The sequence below is a fragment of the Schistocerca piceifrons genome, chromosome 3 (genome assembly GCF_021461385.2).
Source record: "Schistocerca piceifrons isolate TAMUIC-IGC-003096 chromosome 3, iqSchPice1.1, whole genome shotgun sequence".
Taxonomy (NCBI): domain Eukaryota; kingdom Metazoa; phylum Arthropoda; class Insecta; order Orthoptera; family Acrididae; genus Schistocerca; species Schistocerca piceifrons.
In genome coordinates this window covers 388,360,931-388,384,204 of record NC_060140.1, presented here as the reverse complement: position 1 = coordinate 388,384,204, position 23,274 = coordinate 388,360,931, and the positions used below count along the sequence as shown (strand labels likewise).

Genomic DNA, 23,274 nt, shown 5'->3' with positions numbered 1-23,274 from the left:
TGCTTTGTACATTACAAGTTGCAGGACGATATTTTCCATACACACATGGAAAATATAAATTAAAACGGCATCTACTATGTCAAATGAATCTACTTTTCCTATATACACAAGGAATCTTCAGAGTTTCTAAGGAAAAACAGTGCTCATCGACATTATGGAAAATTTCTCTCTCTTCCAACAGTTTGGATGCAATCCATAAATTACCTAACATTTTCATAAATGTTGGTGCCAAAAGTTGGCGATTTACGATTGAATGTATTGTAATAGCATTTTCAGAAGCATTTTCTTGTTCGTTGTCAATTTAATATAAAGAACTTTGAAGGTGCTTGATAAAGTTTTTAACTTGCCTGTGGAAATAAAAGTCACATAACATTTGTTGTAATAATAAAAATTAGTTAACAGTCAAATAACATTGTAAATTTGATAAAAGTTTGTCCAAATACACATGTATCGTCGTCATATTACCTTTCAGATGTAATGTGTAGGAAATAACATGATTAGTGTTGGGGGGGAATCCCATTAGCGGGGTTAGAGCCTGAAATCCACTAATTATGGAGCTTGAACACTAACCACATGACTGCCACCATCTTGTGTTCAGGGTTGCAACACACTGGTCTGTCATTGATGCCTTAAACTTCTCTTGCGATTTTCTCGGAATTGCCTAAGCAATATGCCATACTACTTGCACTTCATGTTGTCCTATTGTTGTTGTTGTGTGGTCTTCAGTCCTGAGACTGGTTTGATGCAGCTCTCCATGCTACTCTATCCTGTGCAAGCTTCATCATCTCCCAGTACCTACTGCAACCTACATCCTTCTGAATCTGCTTAGTGAATTGATCTCTTGGTCTCCCTCTACGATTTTTACCCTCCACGCTGCCCTCCAATGCTAAATTTGTGATCCCTTGATGCCTCAAAACATGCCCTACCAACCGATCCCTTCTTCTAGTCAAGTTGTGCCACAAACTTCTCTTCTCCCCAATCCTATTCAATACCTCCTCATTAGTTACGTGATCTACCCACCTTATCTTCAGCATTCTTCTGTAGCACCACATTTCGAAAGCTTCTATTCTCTTCTTGTCCAAACTGGTTATCGTCCATGTTTCACTTCCATACATGGCTACACTACATACAAATACTTTCAGAAAGGACTTCCTGACACTTAAATCTATACTCGATCTTAACAAATTTCTCTTCTTCAGAAACGATTTCCATGCCATTGCCAGTCTACATTTTATATCCTCTCTACTTCGACCATCATCAGTTATTTTACTCCCTAAATAGCAAAACGCCTTTACTACTTTAAGTGTCTCATTTCCTAATCTAATTCCCTCAGCATCACCCGATTTAATTTGACTACATTCCATTATCCTCGTTTTGCTTTTGTTGATTTTCATCTTATATCCTCCTTTCAAGACACTGTCCATTCCGTTCAACTGCTCTTCCAAGTCCTTTGCTGTCTCTGACAGAATTACAATGTCATCGGCGAACCTCAAAGTTTTTACTTCTTCTCCATGAATTTTAACACCTACGCCAAATTTTTCTTTTGTTTCCTTTACTGCTTGCTCAATATACAGATTGAATAACATCGGGGAGAGGCTACAACCCTGTCTCACTCCTTTCCCCACCACTGCTTTCCTTTCATGCCCCTCGACTCTTATAACTGCCATCTGGTTTCTGTACAAATTGTAAATAGCCTTTCGCTCCCTGTATTTTACCCCTGCCACCTTCAGAATTTGAAAGAGAGTATTCCAGTTAACGTTGTCAAAAGCTTTCTCTAAGTCTACAAATGCTAGAAACGTAGGTTTGCCTTTCCTTAATCTTTCTTCTAAGATAAGTCGTAAGGTTAGTATTGCCTCACGTGTTCCAACATTTCTACGGAATCCAAACTGATCTTCCCCAAGGTCCGCTTCTACCAGTTTTTCCATTCGTCTGTAAAGAATTCGCGTTAGTATTTTGCAGCTGTGACTTATTAAATTGATAGTTTGGTAATTTTCACATCTGTCAACACCTGCTTTCTTTGGGATTGTAATTATTATATTCTTCTTGAAGTCTGTGGGTATTTCGCCTGTCTCATACATCTTGCTCACCAGATGGTAGAGTTTTGTCATGACTGGCTCTCCCAAGGCCATCAGTAGTTATAATGGAATGTTGTCTACTCCCGGGGCCTTGTTTCGACTCAGGTCTTTCAGTGCTCTGTCAAACTCTTCACGCAGTATCTTATCTCCCATTTCATCTTCATCTACATCCTCTTCCATTTCCATAATATTGTCCTCAAGTACATCGCCCTTGTATAAACCTTCTATATACTCCTTCCACCTTTCTGCCTTCCCTTCTTTGCTTAGAACTGGGTTTCCATCTGAGCTCTTGATATTCATACAAGTGGTTCTCTTCTCTCCAAATGTATCTTTAATTTTCCTGTAGGCAGTATCTATCTTACCCCTAGTGAGACAAGCCTCTACATCCTTACATTTGTCCTCTAGCCATCCCTGCATAGCCATTTTGCACTTCCTGTCGATCTCATTTTTGAGACGTTTGTATTCCTTTTTGCCTGCTTCATTTACTGCATTTTTATATTTTCTCCTTTCATCAATTAAATTCAATATTTCTTCTGTTACCCAAGGATTTCTATTAGCCCTCGTCTTTTTACCTACTTGATCCTCTGCTGCCTTCACTACTTCATCCCTCAGAGCTACCCATTCTTTTTCTACTGTATTTCTTTCCCCCATTCCTGTCAATTGTTCCCTTATGCTCTCCCTGAAACTCTCTACAACCTCTGGTTCTTTCAGTTTATCCAAGTCCCATCTCCTTAAATTCCCGCCTTTTTGCAGTTTCTTCAGTTTCAATCTGCAGTTCATAACCAATAGATTGTGGTCAGAATCCACATCTGCCCCTGGAAATGTCTTACAATTTAAAACCTGGTTCCTAAATCTCTGTCTTACCATTATGTGATCTATCTGATACCTTTTAGTATCTCCAGGATTCTTCCAGGTATACAACCTTCTTTCATGATTCTTGAACCAAGTGTTAGCTATGATTAAGTTATGCTCTGTGCAAAATTCTACAAGGTGGCTTCCTCTTTCATTTCTTCCCCCCAATCCATATTCACCTACTATGTTTCCTTCTCTCCCTCTTCCTACTGACGAATTCCAGTCACCCATGACTATTAAATTTTCGTCTCCCTTCACTACCTGAATAATTTCTTTTATCTCGTCATACATTTCATCAATTTCTTCATCATCTGCAGAGCTAGTTGGCATATAAACTTGTACTACTGTAGTAGGCATGGGCTTTGTGTCTATCTTGGCCACAATAATGCGTTCACTATGCTGTTTGTAGTAACTAACCTGCACTCCTATTTTTTTATTCATTAGTAAACCTACTCCTGCATTACCCTTATTTGATTTTGTATTTATAACCCTGTAATCACCTGACCAAAAGTCTTGTTCCTCCTGCCACCGAACTTCACTAATTCCCACTATATCTAACTTTAACCTATCCATTTCCCTTTTTAAATTTTCTAACCTACCTGCCCGATTAACGGATCTGACAATCCACGCTCCGATCCGTAGAATGCCAGTTTTCTTTCTCCTGATAACGACGTCCTCTTGAGTAGTCCCCGCCCGGAGATCCGAATGGGGGACTATTTTACCTCCGGAATATTTTACCCAAGAGGACAGCATCATCATTTAATCATACAGTAAAGCTGCATGTCCTCGGGAAAAATTACGGCTGTAGTTTCCCCTTGCTTTCAGCCGTTCGCAGTACCAGCACAGCAAGGCCGTTTTGGTTAATGTTACAAGGCCAGATCAGTCAATCATCCAGACTGTTGCCCTTGCAACTACTGAAAAGGCTGCTGCCCCTCTTCAGGAACCACATGTTTGTCTGGACTCTCAACAGATACCCCTCCGTTGTGGTTGCACCTACGGTACGGCCATCTGTATCGCTGAGGCACGCAAGCCTCCCCACCAACGGCAAGGTCCATGGTTCATGGGGGAATGTTGTCCTAATGAACTACTAAATGTGTGCAATTTTTAAAATAAATCTATGATCCGAATGTCGTGACCTCCCCTCGCAAGTCAACATTCTTTCACTGAGACAATAGTGTGAACTACCATCTTGGTGAAACAAATGCACTTACTTACATCCGAAAAAGGCATATATAGGTTAATGAAGGAGCTAGAGGTCTTTGCAATTGGACATAAAGGTGCTCCACCATTTCAAAACATCTTCAACAAGCAGCAAAGCCATAACTTGGATTGCATCCCTAATGTGTGCAAGAGGTCTATGCTTTGAAAGTAGATTATTGTACAAGACAAACAATATTTTGATTGCATGTTAAAGCTCATGCTCCTATTCCAGTAGTCTGAATGTCCCCCTACTTGTTCAGATTTTCATTATAATATAAGAAGTCTTCACAACTGCCACCAGTGGGAATTTGAAGACCTTCATTTTGGTCAAGTGTATTGTCACCAGAAAAGATTTGCTGTAAAGTGTCATCAGTGACAACATGGTTGGATCTGCCTATTGCATGGGCAGAATTATGTACTTTGTTTTACAAGGAAATGCAGGAAGAAGTTGCTCTTCGCAAAGGTTAAATGATGTGCCAGGTCAACAGTGCCCATTGCACTATGCTCTCACAGAGAAATTTTGAATGGTGTTGTGGTCCCAATATTTGATGCAGGGAAGAAATTGTGTCTGATTGTACAGCCTCTTGGCTAGGTTGCAACATATGAAGTTGGACAAATGTAAGGAGCATTCAAAAAGAAATGAGCCGGAGACATAACTACAGAAACCAGTACCTGTATTATTGACCCTGGATGTCGAGACACTTGTCCCACTGTGACACAAGGCTGTGAATGGCTGTCTCATAAAGTTCGTGAGGCTGCGATGTTAACCAGTTCCGCACGTACAGCTGGACGTCATCATCCGTATGAGTGCAGGAAAGGTTATGCTGATGTTCTTCTTTAACCCACATGGCCCCCTTCTGATTCACTTCCGCAGCACGGGACAACACTGAATGCCCAGCATTACTCACAAACCTTGACCACCCCTTTGTCAAGCGATTCAATCAGAACTTCCAGGCAATCTCACCCATGGGGTCATTCTGCTTCACGACGATGTAAAGTCTCATATGGCCAACACAGTCGTGGCACTCCTGCATAAATTGAAATTGGAGGTTCTCAGCCACCTTCCACACAGTCCGGACCTCTCTCCCTGTGATTACGCCATTTTTGGTCCGCTTAAAAAGGCTCTGAGGGGCAAACGATTCATCTCAGATGACAACGTCCAGCTGTACATGCAGAAGTGGTTAACATCGCAGCCCCGGGAATTTTATGAGACAGCCATTCACTGCCTTGTATAAAGTGTCTCAATAGCCAGGGTCAATACTTCCAACGTACAGGTAATGGTTTCTGTAATTATGCCTCCTGCTTGTTTCTTTTTGAATGCCCTTATAAATTTCAAGTACTTTGTCATGGTCACGAAGGAAGTTCCAAAGATTGTTTGACAGTATGAGTACAGTTCATTGTGTCTACAAGAGCTGTACTTTCTGGAGGAAAGATCCTAGTATACCTTTAACCATGCAAGTGGTAGGAGATGTAAATCATATTACTATCTTTGATGTACTTAACAGTAAATATGTGCTTTCTAAGTCCACTCAGTGGTGTAGTGTTTGTGTGTGTTGATTTGAGTAGGGGTAAGTTTATACATTCTGAGTTCATTTATGGATGTGTGTTGCTGATACCAGTCTTCTAATATGCTTTCTTTATAAGTTGCGTAAAATGCTCAGTGCTTAAAGGTTTCAGATGCTTATTTAAAAGGAGCAGGGTTCCAATCATTGTCTGGTGAAATTGGTTCAGTTCTTCTGGGGTTTCTCTAAAATATTAAATTTATATACTTTTGCTGGTTTTCCCCCCCAATGCTTTAGAACTGAGCTAGTGCCTCACTTGTATTCTTTCTATGCACGATATATTAAATATCAATTCAGCTCATTTCGTGGTTTCCTTGTTCACTTTGTTGTTTCAGTTGCAGCATTTACAGTATATCTTCGCAGTTCTAGCAGATATTTTGTTATGGTAGTGTAACTGAGTTGGACAAAAGAACTGTTTTATAAGTATTAAGAAAAAAAGAAAAACTAGCATCCCTTATTAAAAGTGGCTGTAATTCGTAGGTGCTGGCTGTATAGTAGCAGCAGTAGAATGCTGCGCAGGACGTAAACCAAAAGTCATTGGAAAGCCTGGAGACTACATCAGAGATTATCTTATCAAGAAGCACAACATAAATCCTCAAAGAACGCTAATGATTGGTGACAGGTAAGTGCTTCTTAACGAAACTCCCTGTATTTGTCATTAGTTCTAAAGGAGGCAGAGGTTTGTTTAGTTGATATAACACACTCTCTGAGTAAAGTGTGTGGACACTTGTATGTAATGCAAAATTGACAACAAGATGTCATGAGAGGCAGACCCACCAATATAAAAGGAGGTGGAGTATATTGTGTTGTCAGTAGAGAACCAGTAACAGCAGAATGGTTGGTCAGGAGAGCTAAGTGACTTCAGTCGTCAACTAGACATTGGGTATCACCTGAGTAACAGATCCATCAGGGACATTAAAATCATATGAAATCAGCAGAAGGAATTCCAAAGTGTTACCAGGAGTCCAGCTGAACACTGGGGAGCTCCTCATAAGTCACACCTTTCTGTAGTCTATGCTAAGCACTGCCTGATATGGTGCAAAGATAGATGCCACTGGACAGTGGATGACTGGAAACAAGTGATTTGTGTTTGTGTGATGCTTGGAAAACACCATCATGTTTAGTGCCAATAAAGACGTAGCTACAAGGTTGTGTTACAATATGGGGGGTGTTTTCCATGGCTAGGGTGTATACCTCTTATTGTGTTTAAGGAAATCCTAAATATAGGAGCATTGTGTGCTGCATATAGTTAAGGAACAGTTCACAGATAACTGTTTGTATCGGCATGACAGTGCACCCTATCAAGAAGCAGCAGATCTGTGAGACAGTGGTTTGTGGACGGTCACATAAATTAAATGGACTGGCATGCCCAGGATCTCAATCTGAACTCAGTGAAACTTTTTTGGGGGTGAGTTAGAATTTTGACATCACTTTGGATTCCAGTGTCTAACATCACTAGCTACCTTCTCTGGTTACAGCTCTTTAGGAAGGATGGACTGCCATTTCTCCACAGACATTCAGACACCTTATTGAAAGTGTCTCCAACAGAGTTTAAGCCATCATAAAGGCAAAGAGTGGACACACCCCATATTAATGTCCACTAATAGGTGTCCGGATACTTTTAATCACATAGTGAATGGTTATGAATTTTGATGAAAGTGTTATGGATTTTTTCCACAGTATCACAAGAAAAACCCAGTTTTTGCACCCTGTAATCATTAAGATTCAGCTGTACAGAAGTAGACCACTGTAGAGGAAATGGATGTCAGAGGGTGGCAGTTTGGCAACATTGTAATCACATCCACAAAATGTATCATTGTTCAATGCTGTGTTGATTTGTTGGCCTGTAATTGAAGTGGACAGGGTTTTGCATCAGAATACTCAAATTCACAAGTTTGATTCCAGCTCTAGGTGTAGCTTTTTCTATTTGTTAAAATAATGCACTACATTTCATTAATTTTGAAGTAAAATTGAATTTCATGGATTGTTTTAACAAGTTAACTAAACACTTCAGTTCCTTCAAGTGGGAAAACAGTGACAAACACACCTACAAACTTCCAAAATATGTTTTATTCCAGCATAACAACCTCATACATTGTTGTTTCAATGTGTTTTCAGTAATTAGATATAGCAACACATAAAAAGTAGCAGAAAAATAATATGGGGTAAGTAACAGTTACTAACAACACAAATGATTTATTGTCAATACGCAGAGAGTGAAGAACAAGTTTGTCTGAATGTGGCCATGGGTTTCAACAGTGTCATCGTGTATATTTGGAGCACTATTTTTTTTCTTAGTTCCCCAAAGTAAAAACCTCAATTGATATGGCATCAAGAAACCATTTTGGGCACATAATAATGCCACAATGACCTGTCTGTCCCTCTATAAAATTAATTTATTATTAATTTTTCTAATACAAGCTGGAGAGAGAGAGAGAGAGAGAGAGAGAGAGAGAGAGAGAGAGAGACTAGTATCCACACCTGTTCAACAATATTTACAGCTTCAGTGGAAAAGAGAAAAAGAATTTTGTGACCTGCCTTGACATTTGTATTAGAAATTTTTTTCAAATATTGCACTGCAAATCCTTAAAAATATTATATCACTGAACTTTATCCAACAGGTTTTGAAAGTCATTAAAAATTATGTATCATTCCAGAAAAAAAAACATTTATTTCAATATTCCCAAACCTAGAAATATTGCTGATGTTCCCAATACTGCACTGCTTACTCCTTCATGTGCTGTCATTTTCCTAAAACTTCGTTTTGATAGTGTCTTCTTATTTAGGGCACTTTAAGACAACAGCTGGACGATCAGTAAAAGAAATAAATAGCAAAGTAAAATTTTCTTGGGATGCTTATGGAAAACTAAATAGGTTTTTTAAAATAAAGCTTCCTATCTTCCTAAAAAAGAAAGCTTACAATTAGTTTATATTACCAGTTCTGACTTTAACAGTGGCATGATGTGGACATTTGGTGCAAAAGCTGAGGACTGCTCAGTGGTGTCGATATTAAGTAGGTGGGATGTAACTTCATGCCAGGCATATTGAGCATGCTGCTTATTGTCAGCAGCTTGTTATAGCTTTATTGCTGCCACCACAGGGACAGGGGAATGTCATGATGAGTTTTGAGTGTCATACTGCTGATGAACTTGTAATACACTATGTCACTATCCTTTTCAATTTGTGTTTAATCTCATCCTCCAACATCAGCACTACAAGAACTGGTTACATGGCTTGAGGATGGCATGCAGGTCAACACTCTACTTGACAGCCACAAAATACACATTGCTAGTCCTTGAAATTGCAATACCACAAAGGATAACGGTTAACAAAATTGCACTTATACACTCGGACTTTCAGAAGATGACTGTGGCCCTTTAGACATTGTCATATTGTCTGTGTGGATACTTGTGTTGCAGTAAACATGTCCATTTCCTGACTCAAGGTCCTTGACGTGGATGTATAGTCATGCACAGCCAAGCAAATATGTCTGTCGTCTTGAATGCCAGTTGTGTGGGCCATTGATGTCCTGCATGTGAGCAGCATTATTGTGAAATGATAAAGCACCATATCTACAGGCCACAATCCTACTGCTGTTAAATTCCAGTGTATGCCAGTAAAAGTTTCTTCTTACCTGAGGCAAAACGTAATCTTATCGAAAGCAATCCACACTCTAATCCAAATTATGAATGAGAAACCCACTGTTTACTCTCCTTGTACCAGGCATCCCCCCTAAGAGTTGCGAGACATATTTTCTCTGATATTTTGGCACATATTTACAATTTAGTGTTTGCAGTGTGTAGTTAGTCAGCTCAAACAAATGTGATTCATCACATCATTCAAACAACACCCAATGTGAGTGGGAAGCATCTATTTGTTTCCTGTTACAAACAAAATTATTTTTAAAGTGCAATTTTACAGGCCCATTTATTAGAGGAGTCCCATATTTGTTTTATCAGTGTATATTAACAGGGGGACTAAAATGTAGAGAATAACCAGTACTACATCAGTGACTGAACAGCGCTGTTGCGTGGTTGTAGCAGTCAGGACGCTACCGTCATTGGAGGAGTACTGGTTATTTGTCATGTTCTACTGCCCCAGATAATACATACCAATAAAGCAGGTGTCATATTAGACTCATTTGGGACTGCTGTATCGAATGGTCATTTAAAATTCCACTTTAAAAGTAATTTTATTTGCAACAGAAAACAAACTGATGCTTTCTGTCAACACTGGGTGTTGGATGAAAGACATGATGAGCAGTATTTGTATGGGCTAAGTCCAGTTACACATTGCAAATATCTGTCCAAACATGAGAGAAAATGTGTTCAAGAACTCATAGGAGGGACACCTTGTATATTGAATGTTGATGGCTTTACTTCTACCCACTTTCTGCGTTAGTGCTCAGATGTAAAACATTTGCATATTCAATATATAGTTCACTTATGCAGTTTCACATTTGTTGCATGCCATCTTCATGGGGTTGCAGTTTTAATGTCTGGTAATGTATTTGGATGATTTTGTAGCTTTTTTTTGTGACGATGGTCAGGTCAACATGACGTGATGAGCTAACCGTTCTGGTGACTTTTGACTTCGATCAGACACACGCACATTCTTGTTATTTATTGGAAGATTGAGGCAGTATACTTTATTCTACCCCAAGAAAATGTGATTCTCCCGTCATGTATTTGCCAATTTCTGCGCAACAACATTGTTGTCCCATTGACATTGCAAATCAGTGGTCATCATATTTTTGAGACACTGTGGGAAGGCATAGCCTTCACTTACATAGAGCCTAGAAGTAAAAGACTTTATAAGTCTTCTGCTATAATTTTGAATGGCTACATAACACCGTTATTCCTCTTTAGGCACGAAACCTGTAATACTGTTAGTATTCATGTGGTAAGCAGCAAGGTAGACTGGCTCAAAAGTTACTCTGCCATTGCCAAAATTACTGGCAGAACTTGATGCAATGCTGCTCACTACTATCAGGCTACCAATTCAGTCATTTGATGGGTGACTGCATGAAGTGATTCAGCCATTCTTCTGAATTGGCTCCAAAGTGACCTGAACCACCAGAAAAACTTTGCCGCAATAGAATAAGAGAAATCACAGACAACAGATCATTATGTCTGTGGATCTACTTTTGCAAGAAAACTAGAATCACTTACTGTATTGTAGCATTTTGCTCCATGGTAAATCAATCTTCTTGGCCCTTAGCTTAGAAAGATCATACCTATGCAACACTTCCAAGGACTCGAAAAGTGCATCACCAAATACTACACCTACAGCGTAAAATTTACCATTTTTTTACTGAACTTTCTACATTTTGTTGAAAGTATGAAACATAAGAATAGAATTAGCATTGTTCTAACAGGTAACTGACTGTTGGAATCTTAAGTACTAATACAAAGCTCACACATTTTAGCTCTCACATGCTACAGTTTACAGGTATATGTCAAATTTGCTAGCATTTTGTAGGCTAGCTTCCTTCATTGTAAACTACTTTCATTCCTATGATTTTTGCCTGGAAATAAAGACAAATGACAGTCTTTCTTCAGTTATGCATCTATCCATATTAATTTGTTAAAAAATACGTAATTTGTAACTGTAATAATCTAAAGGGACAAAGCGTGTTTCTTTCTTGGTAATTATGTGAACTTCTTAATATCACCTTGTTTGCGTGTAGAAGGAAGTCTGTGTCATACGAAGTGTGAGGCATTTGACTGTAAAATTCATCTTTTTGTGTCTAATAGTTTTGTGCCTTATAGTTTTGTTTAATAAATCATAGTATAGTAATGAATTGGTAAAATATTAACACAAAAAAGCAGGATTATATGAGCAATGGAATTAAGCCTACATCAAGGCTGACAAAGTGATGTGCCTTGAAAGTTGGGTCAGAATGTATCCTAGCTCAACGTTGAGATGACACTCTCATTAATTAATGTAGGAGTAATGAAAGTCAAATACTCTCAACTTTTAGAATTAAGAATAACAGTCCTGATAGGAATTCAAAATTTGATGTGAACCCCAGTTGTCATTTAGTCTGAAAGCAAGTTACCTAATTAAATCATGAGTGGCCCTATGGCACTTTACAAACATATTGCTCCACTACATGTGTTGTCATCTGTGATAAATATATTTTGCTCCAGTGTGTGTGTCATCATCTGCGATAAAATACTTCACTTTATGTTTAAAAAACAACACCACAATTTCGGGACATGTAAAATTGTAAATCATCATAGACTATCTTCGAAGCTGCACAGGGAAACTATTTAATTGTGTGGGTTCTTGTAGTACTCGTTAATGCTTATGAAGTAAAGCTTATGGAGTAAACTTGTTGGTGTGTAATGATATCATTATCATTAATGTGAAAGGAGAGAGAGCTACTATTTCTTTATGTTGTTTATATTATACAAAAAAAGTATCATTGTAAACATTATTTGAGTTATGAAACCTGTTACAGAGGAAACACAGACATTCTTCTTGGAACACGCTGTGGCTTCAAAACTTTAATGGTACTCACAGGAGTGTCATCCCTAGTGGACATTGAGCAATGGGAGAAGTCTGATGACAAAGAAATTTTGGGCTGTGTTCCCAATTATTATGTAAACACGCTGGCTGATGTTGTGCCTCTATTACCAAAGTAGGCAATATGTTCAGTTATTAATTTAAAAAAATGTTATTATCAATAAATTAATGTTAAAGCAATATTAGCATTATTTTATTTTCCAAGTATTGTTTCCCTTACCCATTTAGCACAGATGACATTCTGCAAGTAAATGAGTAACTAATGTGAATTGTGCTAGACAGATAATGCAGCAAATAATGTAGAATAAGAGCTCACATAAGTAAGGTGTGAGAGCATTCATCTCGGAGTACTCAGCAAGCAGATTCCCACTATATCTGATTCCACATGTGGCCGCTGGTAGCAAATAAAAGCTGTCCATGTTGAATCAAAGCTGTCTGTTGTGTTGTTGTCACCACCAGTGACGTCAGTGCCATATTCAAGTTGGCAGGCAGCCAAAACCTTGACCCCTTTTGTGTATGTATATATCACGGTAAGAATAATGTCATGTTGAATTAACTTGACTATTGCTATTAGCATCAATCACTTGCTCACCTTTTATGACCCCACACTCCACTACCGCTCATCCTAAATGAGATCTCTTATAAAATGTTGTCAGGTATGGGATCCTCAGTGCTCCTTTACAAATCACTACTTCTGAAGAGGGAAGAAAATGTACAGTCTTCCAAGAGGTATAGCAGTTGTCAGTACTATTTGCAGAAGCCCATGTATGACATCCAAATGTAGAACTAGCACAGAGCTGATGCAAACATCTTTCAAAAGTATTTTAATGAACTGGAGAATGCAGCAGCTTCGGAATCCTGGAGAGCAACTCAGACAAAATAGATGTGGGAAATCTGCAAATCCAAGATGATGCACTCTATTTCATCATGCGTGATGCCACTTGCAGTCATTGCAACTACCTACAATGAACTTAAACAGTCGCTTGCACAACAGTACATTGTTTTACAGGGAGAAATTCCACAGCATGTGTATTTTGGATAGAGACTCCACTGAGCATTTTGCAGATTGCATTAGAAGAGTTATTACTAACTTTTTCTCATTCACACAGTAAGGCAGAGTTATTTGAAGGTAGTCAAAAAAATTACATACATTTCTCAATGGGCTGCAGGTTGAATTGGGCCAGGCAGTTAGACTGATACATTACAAGACATTTGAAGAAGCAATACAAATGATAGTTTGATTTATTGAAGAGCTGTGGAGATTTCAAATCAATTACAACCCGGATTGTAATTTGTTCAGAGTTTACTCGGGAACCAGCTATCATGAGAACATGCAACTAAGGAAAACTTCTTGTAGGAGAGGGTCAATGTTTCTCCTATGGAATGGAAGGACTCAGTGTGAAACTGTTAGAGCAACATAAGGACAAGAGCGGCGAGCTTTGAGAGGAGTATGTTAAAATGACAGGGGATGGAAGAGCCACCACTACTTATGCCCCCAAGAAGCTATAGTTACTGTGAGTTCTCCTGTTGACAGTTTCAAAGGTATGCTCATTAACATGATTTACCATGGGCAACATATATGTTTCCTAATCGACGCAGGTGATCAGATTTCTTGGATGTGGGTTCCATGTAGTCTTGGAAGAAAGCTGATGGCAGTTATGCTGTACAATTAAAGGGTTAAATGACATCCAGGTACATAGTTATGGAGAAGTTATGATTGATTCCGTGATAGGCCAAGATGAATACGGTGAAAAAATATGGATGACAGGAACAAAGAAAAAAAACTATGAAGGTATGTTTGGGTTAGATTTCCTGACAGCTAAACACACTCATATCATTCAGCAAAAAAGAGAAATCCAATTTAGTGATAATTTATGGCTGCAATAGACACTAAAGATCAGGCTCAAAGGAACAATAGTGCAACTGAGGTAATGCGCAAACCAAGTAGCAATGGAGTTATGCTGTTCCAAGTTGATGTTCGTTTGACAGTGTGAACACTAAAAACTCTGTATGTTGACATAAATATGCCAAAGTGCAGCAGAAGTAATTTGTTAACAGAGCCATCACCAAACAGCGACTTGCTAGACCATAGACACTGCTATATAGCAATAATGCTACTGTCAGTACAGGAGGGCCAAGTGGGGATGTTTATGATTGAAACTTCATGAAAAGGCCTCACCACTATGAAAAATGCCTTTGTTTTAATGATTGCCACCCCAACTCACGTATCATATCTGTGACACTCTCTCCTGTATTTCGAGGTAATATAAAACGAGCCGTCCTACACTGGAATTTTTCAATGTCCTCTGTTAATCCTATGTGGTAAGGATCAAGTGTTGTGCCAATAAAACACATTATTTGGTTTGCCTTCACAATGTTATCTATGTCATTGTTCCAGTTAATGTTGTTTGTAATTGTAATTCCCAGGTATTTATTTGAATTGATGGCATTTAGATTTGTGTGATTTATTGTGTAACCAAAATGTAACAGATTCCTTTTGGTACTCATGTGGATGACCTCACACTTTTCATTATTTAGAATCAATTACCAATTTTTGCACCATAAAGATATTAAATCTGAAACATTTTGCAATTGGTTTTGATCTTCTGATAACTTTACCAGACAGCAAATGACAGAATCACCTGCAAACAATATAAGATAGCCGCTCTGATTCTCTCTTAAATCATTTATGTAGCTTAGGAACAGCAGAGGGCCTCTCACACTTCCTTGGGAAATGCCAGATATCACTTATGTTTACTCACAGTGATCTTCTGTCACTATGAATTATGGCATTTCTGACAGGAAATCACGAATCCAGTCGCATGATGGAGATCACTCTGTAGGCACGCAATTTCATTATAATTCACTTGTGAGGAACAGTGTTAAAGGCCTTCAGGAAATCTAGAAATACGGAAACAATTTGAGGTCCCATGTCAATAGCATTCATTACTTCATTTGAGGAAAGAGCTAGTTGTGTTTCACAAGAACAATATTTTCTGAATCCATGCTGTGTGTCAGTAGATCATTTTCTTTGTGGTAATTCATAATGTACAAACACAATAGATGTTACAAAATCATACTATAAAGCGATGTCAATGGTACAGATCTGTAATTTGGTGGATTACTCCTATTTCCTTTCTTGAGTATTTGCGTGACCTGTGTAATTTTCCAGTCTTTAGGTACAGATCTTTCATCGAGCAAGCAGTTGTGTATGATTGCTAAGTACGGAGCTATTATATCAGCATATTCTGAAATGAACTGAAGTGGTATACAATCTAGACCAGAATACTTGCCTTTATTAAGTGTTTTAAGCTACTTCACTACCTCGAGGATTCTACATCCAAGCTACATGTGTTGGGAGCTGTCCTTGATTGAATTCTGGAATATTTACTTCACTGTCTTCGGTGAAGGAATTTAAAAAAAAAAAAAACCATGTTTAGTATCTTCTCATTACTGGCACTGTCACATGTGACATCACCATTACCATTGCTACGGCTCAGTGAAATTATAAGCTGCATCTAGCTGCTGGTGTACTTTACGCAAAACCAGAACGTCTTTAGATTTTCTGCCAGATTTTGAGACAGAGTTTTGTAGTGGAAACTATTAAATGCATTTCATGTTCAAGACCGCATTTAATTCTAAGCTTCACTAATAACATCACCAATCTTTGAAATGTGGCATGCTCGTTTTGTTGCTGTTGTACCAGTCTTCTGATCTGTTTTTGTACAATGGGGTGTCAGTTCTCCCTCTTATTAATTTATTTGGTATAGATCTTGTGACGGCTTTCCCTGCTTTGTTTCTTTGTTTGTTGTCCTCGGTGTCAACGTACTGCGTTGCTACATTGGCTGAAAAATGGGTTGTGGAAGTGCAACACTGATTACTTTAAATGATGTAGCCAACAGATGCACATTTTCATTTCATAGTACTTTACTTTCCCTGTTCACCCCCCCCCCCCCCCCCCCAATAATACACAGTTATATGGCCAGTGCACTATTATTTAACTTTTGATAAGCCTTATTAATAGTTTACTATTGAACATCAATGAGTAACCACACAGTTCTTGAAGAATAACAGTCACTGTCCTTGTTATACACATGGCCTAATTGTGTTACACTTATTTCATGGATGCATTGTTGTTGATCTAATCAATACAGGTTCCTCGTTTGAAACTTGGCCGTGGACTGACTGTCTCGGAACCTAAAATCGGGCCCTTGTATATCATCACAATAATAGGTGCTGAAACTACACATTGTACGAAGTTAAATTTACATAAATTACAATTAAAACTTAACTCATTAAATTAACTGAATACATTGAGAAGTTGGTTCTTTTTAACAGTTTCTTCTACTGCAAGAATTAGGCCGAATTATTTGTTTAAATCATGATATTAATAAAAATAGTTATGCAAACAGTACTTTTGACAAAACTGATAATTACTTTGGAATTAATTGGCTGACTTTGCTTACATGTTTTCGAATAGGGCCAAAGAAATACTTAAATATTACTAGTATTTATAATTAGTACAGAATTTTATATTTGCTTATAAGTCAACAGCAGAATTTAAGTTGTGAAACAATTACTGATTTTGCCCTGTAATGAAAGATACTAACTAGGAATAGTCAAAATAAATTAGAAAGTCAATTACATACATAAAACTAAGCCAAAAAGTAGATCTGGTGTTGTATTCTTTAAAACTGAGGGCCAACCTTTCTCTTTTATGAAAATGCAGATTACACTCACTTGTGTTAACGGTAATTAGTAAAAAGTGAAAAAATGAATTTTAAGGAGGCAAAACAAGAGGGGAAGTAAAAGTATCCCAGCTTAGTTCTTCACAATCTCATGAATGTCATTGGTTTTACTTCTCTGTATTGAAGCCACATCTGGTCTACACTTATATAACTGGTTTGGAAGGAATGGAGACTGTCTCTTAGGTGCACACCAAGCAAATTTTTATTTGCTTTTAGATTTATTTTGCATTTATTTTTTGTGAATTTGGATGTTACAGTATTCAGTCTCACTTGAGTGATGTAGCAGTCACTAATACCTGTATCCATCATGATGCTCCCTGTTTGCCAAGGACTATTTGTTGTTAAAAGTTCAAGTGTGTTTTCACAACCATTTACAGAGCTCCTGAACTAATTGATTGAAATAATTTTCAGAGAAAGCACTTAGTTAAATTTTGGATGATGTTTTATACTTGCCACCAATTTTCAACATGTATTTTCACCAACACATCAAGGGTACTTTGAAGCCAGTACCAACTGTAAGTTGTATGAATGTAGTACATATTTTCTTTCTTTAACCCTCACATTACCAAGTTTTTTCACACCTCTATTTTACCAAGCAGGGTATTTGGACTATCCTAAAAGAGTTTTGTGTTTTATTGTAATATTTGTTCTCAGATTTCGTCCCCCCCCCTCCCCCCTCCCCATGAACCATGGACCTTGCAGTTGGTGGGGAGGCTTGCATGCCTCAACGTACAGATAGCCGTACTGTAGGTGCAACACAACGGAGGGGTATCTGTTGGGAGGCCAGACAGACGTGTGGTTCCTGAAGAGGGGCAGCAGCCTTTTCAGTAGTTGCAGGGGCAACAGTCTGGATGATTGACTGATCTGGCCTTGTAACACTAACCAAAACGGCCTTGCTGTTGTGGTACTGCGAACGGCTGAAAGCAAGGGGAAACTACAGCCATAATTTTTCCCAAGGGCATGCAGCTTTACTGTATGATTAAATGATGATGGCGTCCTCTTGGGTAAAATATTTCGGAGGTAAAATAGTCCCCCATTCTGATCTCTGGGCGGGGACGTCGTTATCAGGAGAAAGAAAACTGGCGTTCTACGGATCGGATGGAATGTCAGATCCCTTAATCAGGCAGGTAGGTTAGAAAATTTAAAAAGGGAAATGTACAGGTGAAAGTTAGGAATTAGTGAAGTTTGGTGGCAGGAGGAACAAGACTTTTGGTCAGGTGAATACAGGGTTATAAATACAAAATCAAATAGGGGTAATGCAGGAGTAGCTTTAATAATGAATAGGAAAATAGGAGTGCGGGTAAGCTACTACAAACAGCATACTGAACGCATTATTGTGGCCAAGATAGATACGAAGCCCACACCTACTACAGTAGTACAAGTTTATATGCCAACTAGCTCTGCAGATGATGAAGAAATTGATGAAATGTATGATGAGATAAAAGAAATTATTCAGGTAATGAAGGGAGACAAAAATTTAATAGTCTTGGGTGACTGGAATTCAACAGTAGGAAAACGAAGAGAAGGAAACGTAGTAGGTGAATATGGATTGGGGCTAAGAAATGAAAGAGGAAGCCGCCTGGTAGAATTTTGCACAGAGCACAACATAATCATAACTAACACTTGGTTCAAGAATCATGAAAGGTTGTATACATGGAAGAACCCTGGAGATACTAGAAGGTTTCAGATAGATTATATAATGGTAAGACAGAGAACCAGGTTTTAAATTGTAAGACATTTCCATGGGCAGATGTGGACTCTGACCACAATCTATTGGTTATCAACTGTAGATTAAAACTGAAGAAACTGCAAAAAGGTGGGAATTTGAGGAGATGGAATCTGGATAAACTGAAAGAACCAGAGGTTGTACAGAGTTTCAGGGAGAGCATAAGGGAACAATTGACAGGAATGGGGGAAAGAAATACAGTAGAAGAAGAATGGGTAGCTTTGAGGGATGAAATAGTGAAGGCAGCAGAGGATCAAGTAGGTAAAAAGATGAGGACTAGTAGAAATCCTTCGGTAACAGAAGAGATACTGAATTTAATTGATGAAAGGAGAAAATATAAAAATGCAGTAAATGAAGGAGGCAAAAAGGAATACAAACGTCTCAAAAATGAGATCGACAGGAAGTGCAAAATGGCTAAGCAGGGATGGCTAGAAGACAAATGTAAGGATGTAGAGGCTTATCTCATGAGGGGTAACACAGATACTGCCTACAGGAAAATTAAAGTTACATTTGGAGTAAAGAGAACCACTTGCATGAATATCAAGAGCTCAGATGGAAACCCAGTTCTAAGCAAAGAAGGGAAAGCAGAAAAGTGGAAGGAGTATATAGAGGGTCTGTACAAGGGCGATGTTCTTGAGGACAATATTATGGAAGTGAAAGAGGATGTAGATGAAGATGAAATGGGAGATATGATACTGCATGATGAGTTTGACAGAGCACTGAAAGACCTAGGTTGAAACAATGCCCCGGGAGTAGACAACATTCCATTAGAACTACTGACGGCCTTGGGAGAGCCAGTCCTGACAAAACTCTACCATCTGGTGAGCAAGATGTATAAGACAGGCGAAATTCCCTCAGACTTCAAGAAGAATATAATAATTCCAATCCCAAAGAAAGCAGGTGTTGACAGATGTGAAAATTACCGAACTATCAGTTTAATAAGTCACAGCTGCAAAATACTAACACGAATTCTTTACAGATGAGTAGAAAGACTGGTAGAAGCTGACCTCAGGGAAGATCAGTTTGGATTCCGTAGAAATGTTGGAACACGTGAGGCAATACTGACCCTACGACTTATCTTAGGAGATAGATTAAGGAAAGGCAAACCTACGTTTCTAGCATTTGTAGACTTAGAGACAGCTTTTGACAATGTTGACTGGAATACTCTCTTTCAAATTCTGAAGGTGACAGGGGTAAAATACAGGGAGCGAAAGGCTATTTACAATTTGTACAGAAAGCAGATGGCAGTTATAAGAGTCAAGGGACATGAAAGGGAAGCAGTGGTTGGGAAGGGAGTGAGACAGGGTTGTAGCCTCTCCCTGATGCTATTCAATCTGTATATTGAGCAAGCACTAAAGAAAACAAAAGAAAAATCTGGAGTAGGTATTAAAATCCATGGAGAAGAAATAAAAACTTTGAGGTTCGCTGATGACATTGTAATTCTGTCAGAGACAGCAAAGGACTTGGAAGAGCAGTTGAACAGAATGGATAGAGTCTTGAAAGGAGGATATAAGATGAATATCAACAAAAGCAAAACGACAATAATGGAATGTAGTCTAATTAAGTCGGGTGATGCTGAGGGAATTACATTAGGAAATGAGACACTTAAAGTAGTAAAGGAGTTTTGCTATTTGGGGAGCAAAATAACTCATCATGGTTGAAGTAGAGAGGATATAAAATGTAGACTGGCAATGGCACGGAAAGCATTTCTGAAGAAGAGAATTTTGTTAACATCGAGTATTGATTTAAGTGTCAGGAAGTCGTTTCTGAAAGTATTTGTATGGAGTGTAGCCATGTGTGGAAGTGAAACATGAACGATAAATAGTTTGGAAAAGAAGAGGGTAGAAGCTTTAGAAATGTGGTGCTACAGAAGAATGCTGAAGATTAAATGGGTAAATTACATAACTAATGAGGAGGTATTGAATAGAATTGGGGAGAAGAGGAGTTTGTGGCACAACTTGACTAGAAGAAGGGACCGGTTGGTAGGACATGTTCTGAGGCATCAAGGGATCATCAATTTAGTACTGGAGGGCAGGGAGGAGGGTAAAAATCATAGAGGGAGACCAAGAGAGGAATACACTAAGCAGATTCAGAAGGATGTTGGCTGCATTAGGTACTGGGAGATGATGAAGCTTGCACAGGATAGAGTAGCATGGAGAGCTGCATCAAACCAGTCTCAAGACTGAAGACAACAACAACAACAGATTTCGTTATTTCCATTGAATGGGTTTATTTAGTGTTGAAAAACAGCTTTTCTGGTTATTAGAAGTATTTAATCAGATCACAGGTACAAGGTACAAAATTTTTTTTTATATCTTTCACTTAATTCAGTACTCAACGAACAGAAAATTAATAATCTTTGTACCTCAACAGTCACTGCAGTAAAATAACAAAAGACTTTTTTCAACTTTTCTGTCAAGTACATTTTGCACTGCATGCACTTCACAGTAACAGTTTCTTCTCTGTATATATTACAAACAGGTTTCTTGCATGTTACACAACAAAAACTTGTTTTCCGATCTTCGTTTTTCTTGCAATCTTGACATCGTAACTTGGAACACTGGGTCTGGATCACTGCTATAGGAATTTCAATACCACAAGCTTTCAGTGCATCTTGTACATCTTTATGAAGACCATTGATATTTTTGGCTCTTTCTTCCATGTTGCCTTTGCTGAGCCCAAATGCCAGTTCAGTCATGAAGAGTTTACGTCGGCTTTGGTTATTCTTCTGCCATTCAGGAAACCTTTGAGTGTACAGAATATATGCATTCAGTGCTGCAATATCTATCATTTCCATGAAGATTCTTAGTAGCCACCACCTCGTTCCTCTAACACAACTTTATTCTCTTGTCATTTTGTCCCCATTATCTACAACACCTTTGGTTTTTTTGTAGTGCAGTATGATTTCGGGTTGGTGTTCACTTTCTTCACCACTCACTCGTCTCTCATTGTGCTGAGTAGAGAGTAGTATTGCTGCCTTTCTCTTCTTTGGAACATAGGAAACTAGGGTCAAGTCATTTGGGAAACCCAGCATTGAAGAGTGAACTTCTGTTTGGCAAGAATTCCTTCGGAGTCTCTTTCCTATTGGAACACAAGGTACCAACCAATGTCGTGTTTCGTTTTATTGGTTCAGCAGCCACTGGAAAACTGGTGAAAAAATTAATAGTTGCTACACCATGACCGCTATTCAGAAATGGTTCCATCAGATCCAAAACGACTCTCTGTCCTTGATTCACTTCCCGAGTATTGTCCACCATTCCTGTGTAAATTTGGATCTGTAATAAGTAAGATGTCTTCACATCAGCGCAATCCCAAATTTTAATGCCATACTTGCCAGGCTTGCTTTTCATATAAACCCTAAAAGGGCAGTTTCCTCAGTATGTTGCTAATCGTTCATCAATAGTCACATATTCATAAGGATAGAAGTTCTTGCAGAAGTTAGATTGAAATTTGCCGAACACTACCCTGATGGCTTGTAGCTTGTCTTTGGTTTCTTCAATTCTCTGTGCTCTTGTGTATCTGTTATCAAATCACAAGAATTTCAGTATAGACAAAAATCGGTTTCTTGACATGTCAGCAGAAAAGAATGGTTGCCGAAAGGCAGCATTATCTCCCCACAGATCAGAGGCACTTGTGCGATGTCCTTAAGTTCAACCAGCTCTGAGTAGAATTGCTAATACACTTCAGTTGTGTTTATATCTCTCCATGTTCGTTTTGTTCGAAGAATGAGCTGCATTCCACAAAGAAATTACTCGTTTGGCTTCCCTGTTCGTTTCTTCTTCAAAGATGCTCACGATTTCCGGTGAGATAAATAATAAAAATGACTCTGTTATTGTTTCGATTGTTTTTGATTCAAATGGCTCTGAGCACTATGGGACTTAACTTCTGAGGTCATCAGTCCCCTAGAACTTAGAACTACTTAAACCTAACTAACCTAAGGACATCACACACATCCGTGCCCGTGGCAGGATTCGAACCTGCAACCGTAGTGGTTGCGCGGTTCCAGACTGTAGTGCCTAGAACCACTCGGCCCCCCAGCCGGCTTGATTGTTTTTCCATCATTCACTGGGCCAGGTGTTATGTTCAAAATGTTGCGACGTCGACGGCGCCCACTTTTTGGTGGTTCACTAGAAAATTGTAGGTCACTTCTAGAAACAAACAAATCTCCAGTGTCTTCGCCTTCTTCTTCTTCTTCATCATCCTCTTCTTGTTCTTGTTCTTCTTCTTCTTCTTCTACTTGTTCACGTAAATATGTAGTGTCTTCTGATATTTCATCATCAGCTTCATCTGATGCTATGATATGGTCTTTGTCAAAAGCTTCCATATATTCATTCAGTTCATTATCAATGTCTCATTCATTTTCATCGTCACTGACATCAGAATTTTATAGAATTTCCGTGATCTCTTCACTAGAAAGTCATTATGGACTTCCTTACTTGCAGATGAAATGCTGACTCGTGTAATGTCAGCTCAACAGTGAACGTCAAATTCAACTCAGTAATACTAACCAGCAACAATAACAAACATTGGATCTATGGCAAAACTCAACAAAGAAGATGAATGACAGATATATTTCCCAA

At 38.5% G+C, this 23,274-nt stretch overlaps 2 protein-coding genes across 3 annotated transcripts in view; one reads left to right on the top strand and one right to left on the bottom strand.

Annotated features, from left to right (window-relative positions):
• Window positions 1–12,400, top strand: part of LOC124790039 (glycerol-3-phosphate phosphatase) — a 65,408-nt gene extending 53,008 nt beyond the window's left edge. For both annotated transcript variants that reach the window (XM_047257594.1, XM_047257595.1), the window contains 2 exons: window positions 6,170–6,311; window positions 12,156–12,400. In XM_047257594.1, coding sequence (XP_047113550.1) covers window positions 6,170–6,311; window positions 12,156–12,339 — 326 coding nt within the window. In that variant the 3' untranslated portion in view covers window positions 12,340–12,400. The remainder of the gene's footprint in view (window positions 1–6,169; window positions 6,312–12,155) is intronic.
• A 9,133-nt stretch (window positions 12,401–21,533) lies between these two features.
• Window positions 21,534–22,044, bottom strand: LOC124788680. Its single transcript, XM_047255961.1, has 2 exons — window positions 21,876–22,044; window positions 21,534–21,775 (listed from the first exon to the last, which is right to left on the bottom strand). The coding sequence occupies exons 1-2, from the start codon at window positions 22,042–22,044 to the stop codon at window positions 21,534–21,536; spliced, it is 411 nt and encodes a 136-aa protein (XP_047111917.1).
• Window positions 22,045–23,274: the final 1,230 nt, after the last annotated feature.

Coding starts and splice junctions, on each gene's coding strand:
- LOC124788680 (XM_047255961.1), bottom strand. CDS start 22,044: ATGAAAAGCAAGCCTGGCAAGTATGGCATTAAAATTTGGGATTGCGCT. Junction 21,776..21,875: donor GGAACCATTTCTGAATAGCG/GTCATGGTGTAG, acceptor GTGTTCCAATAG/GAAAGAGACTCCGAAGGAAT.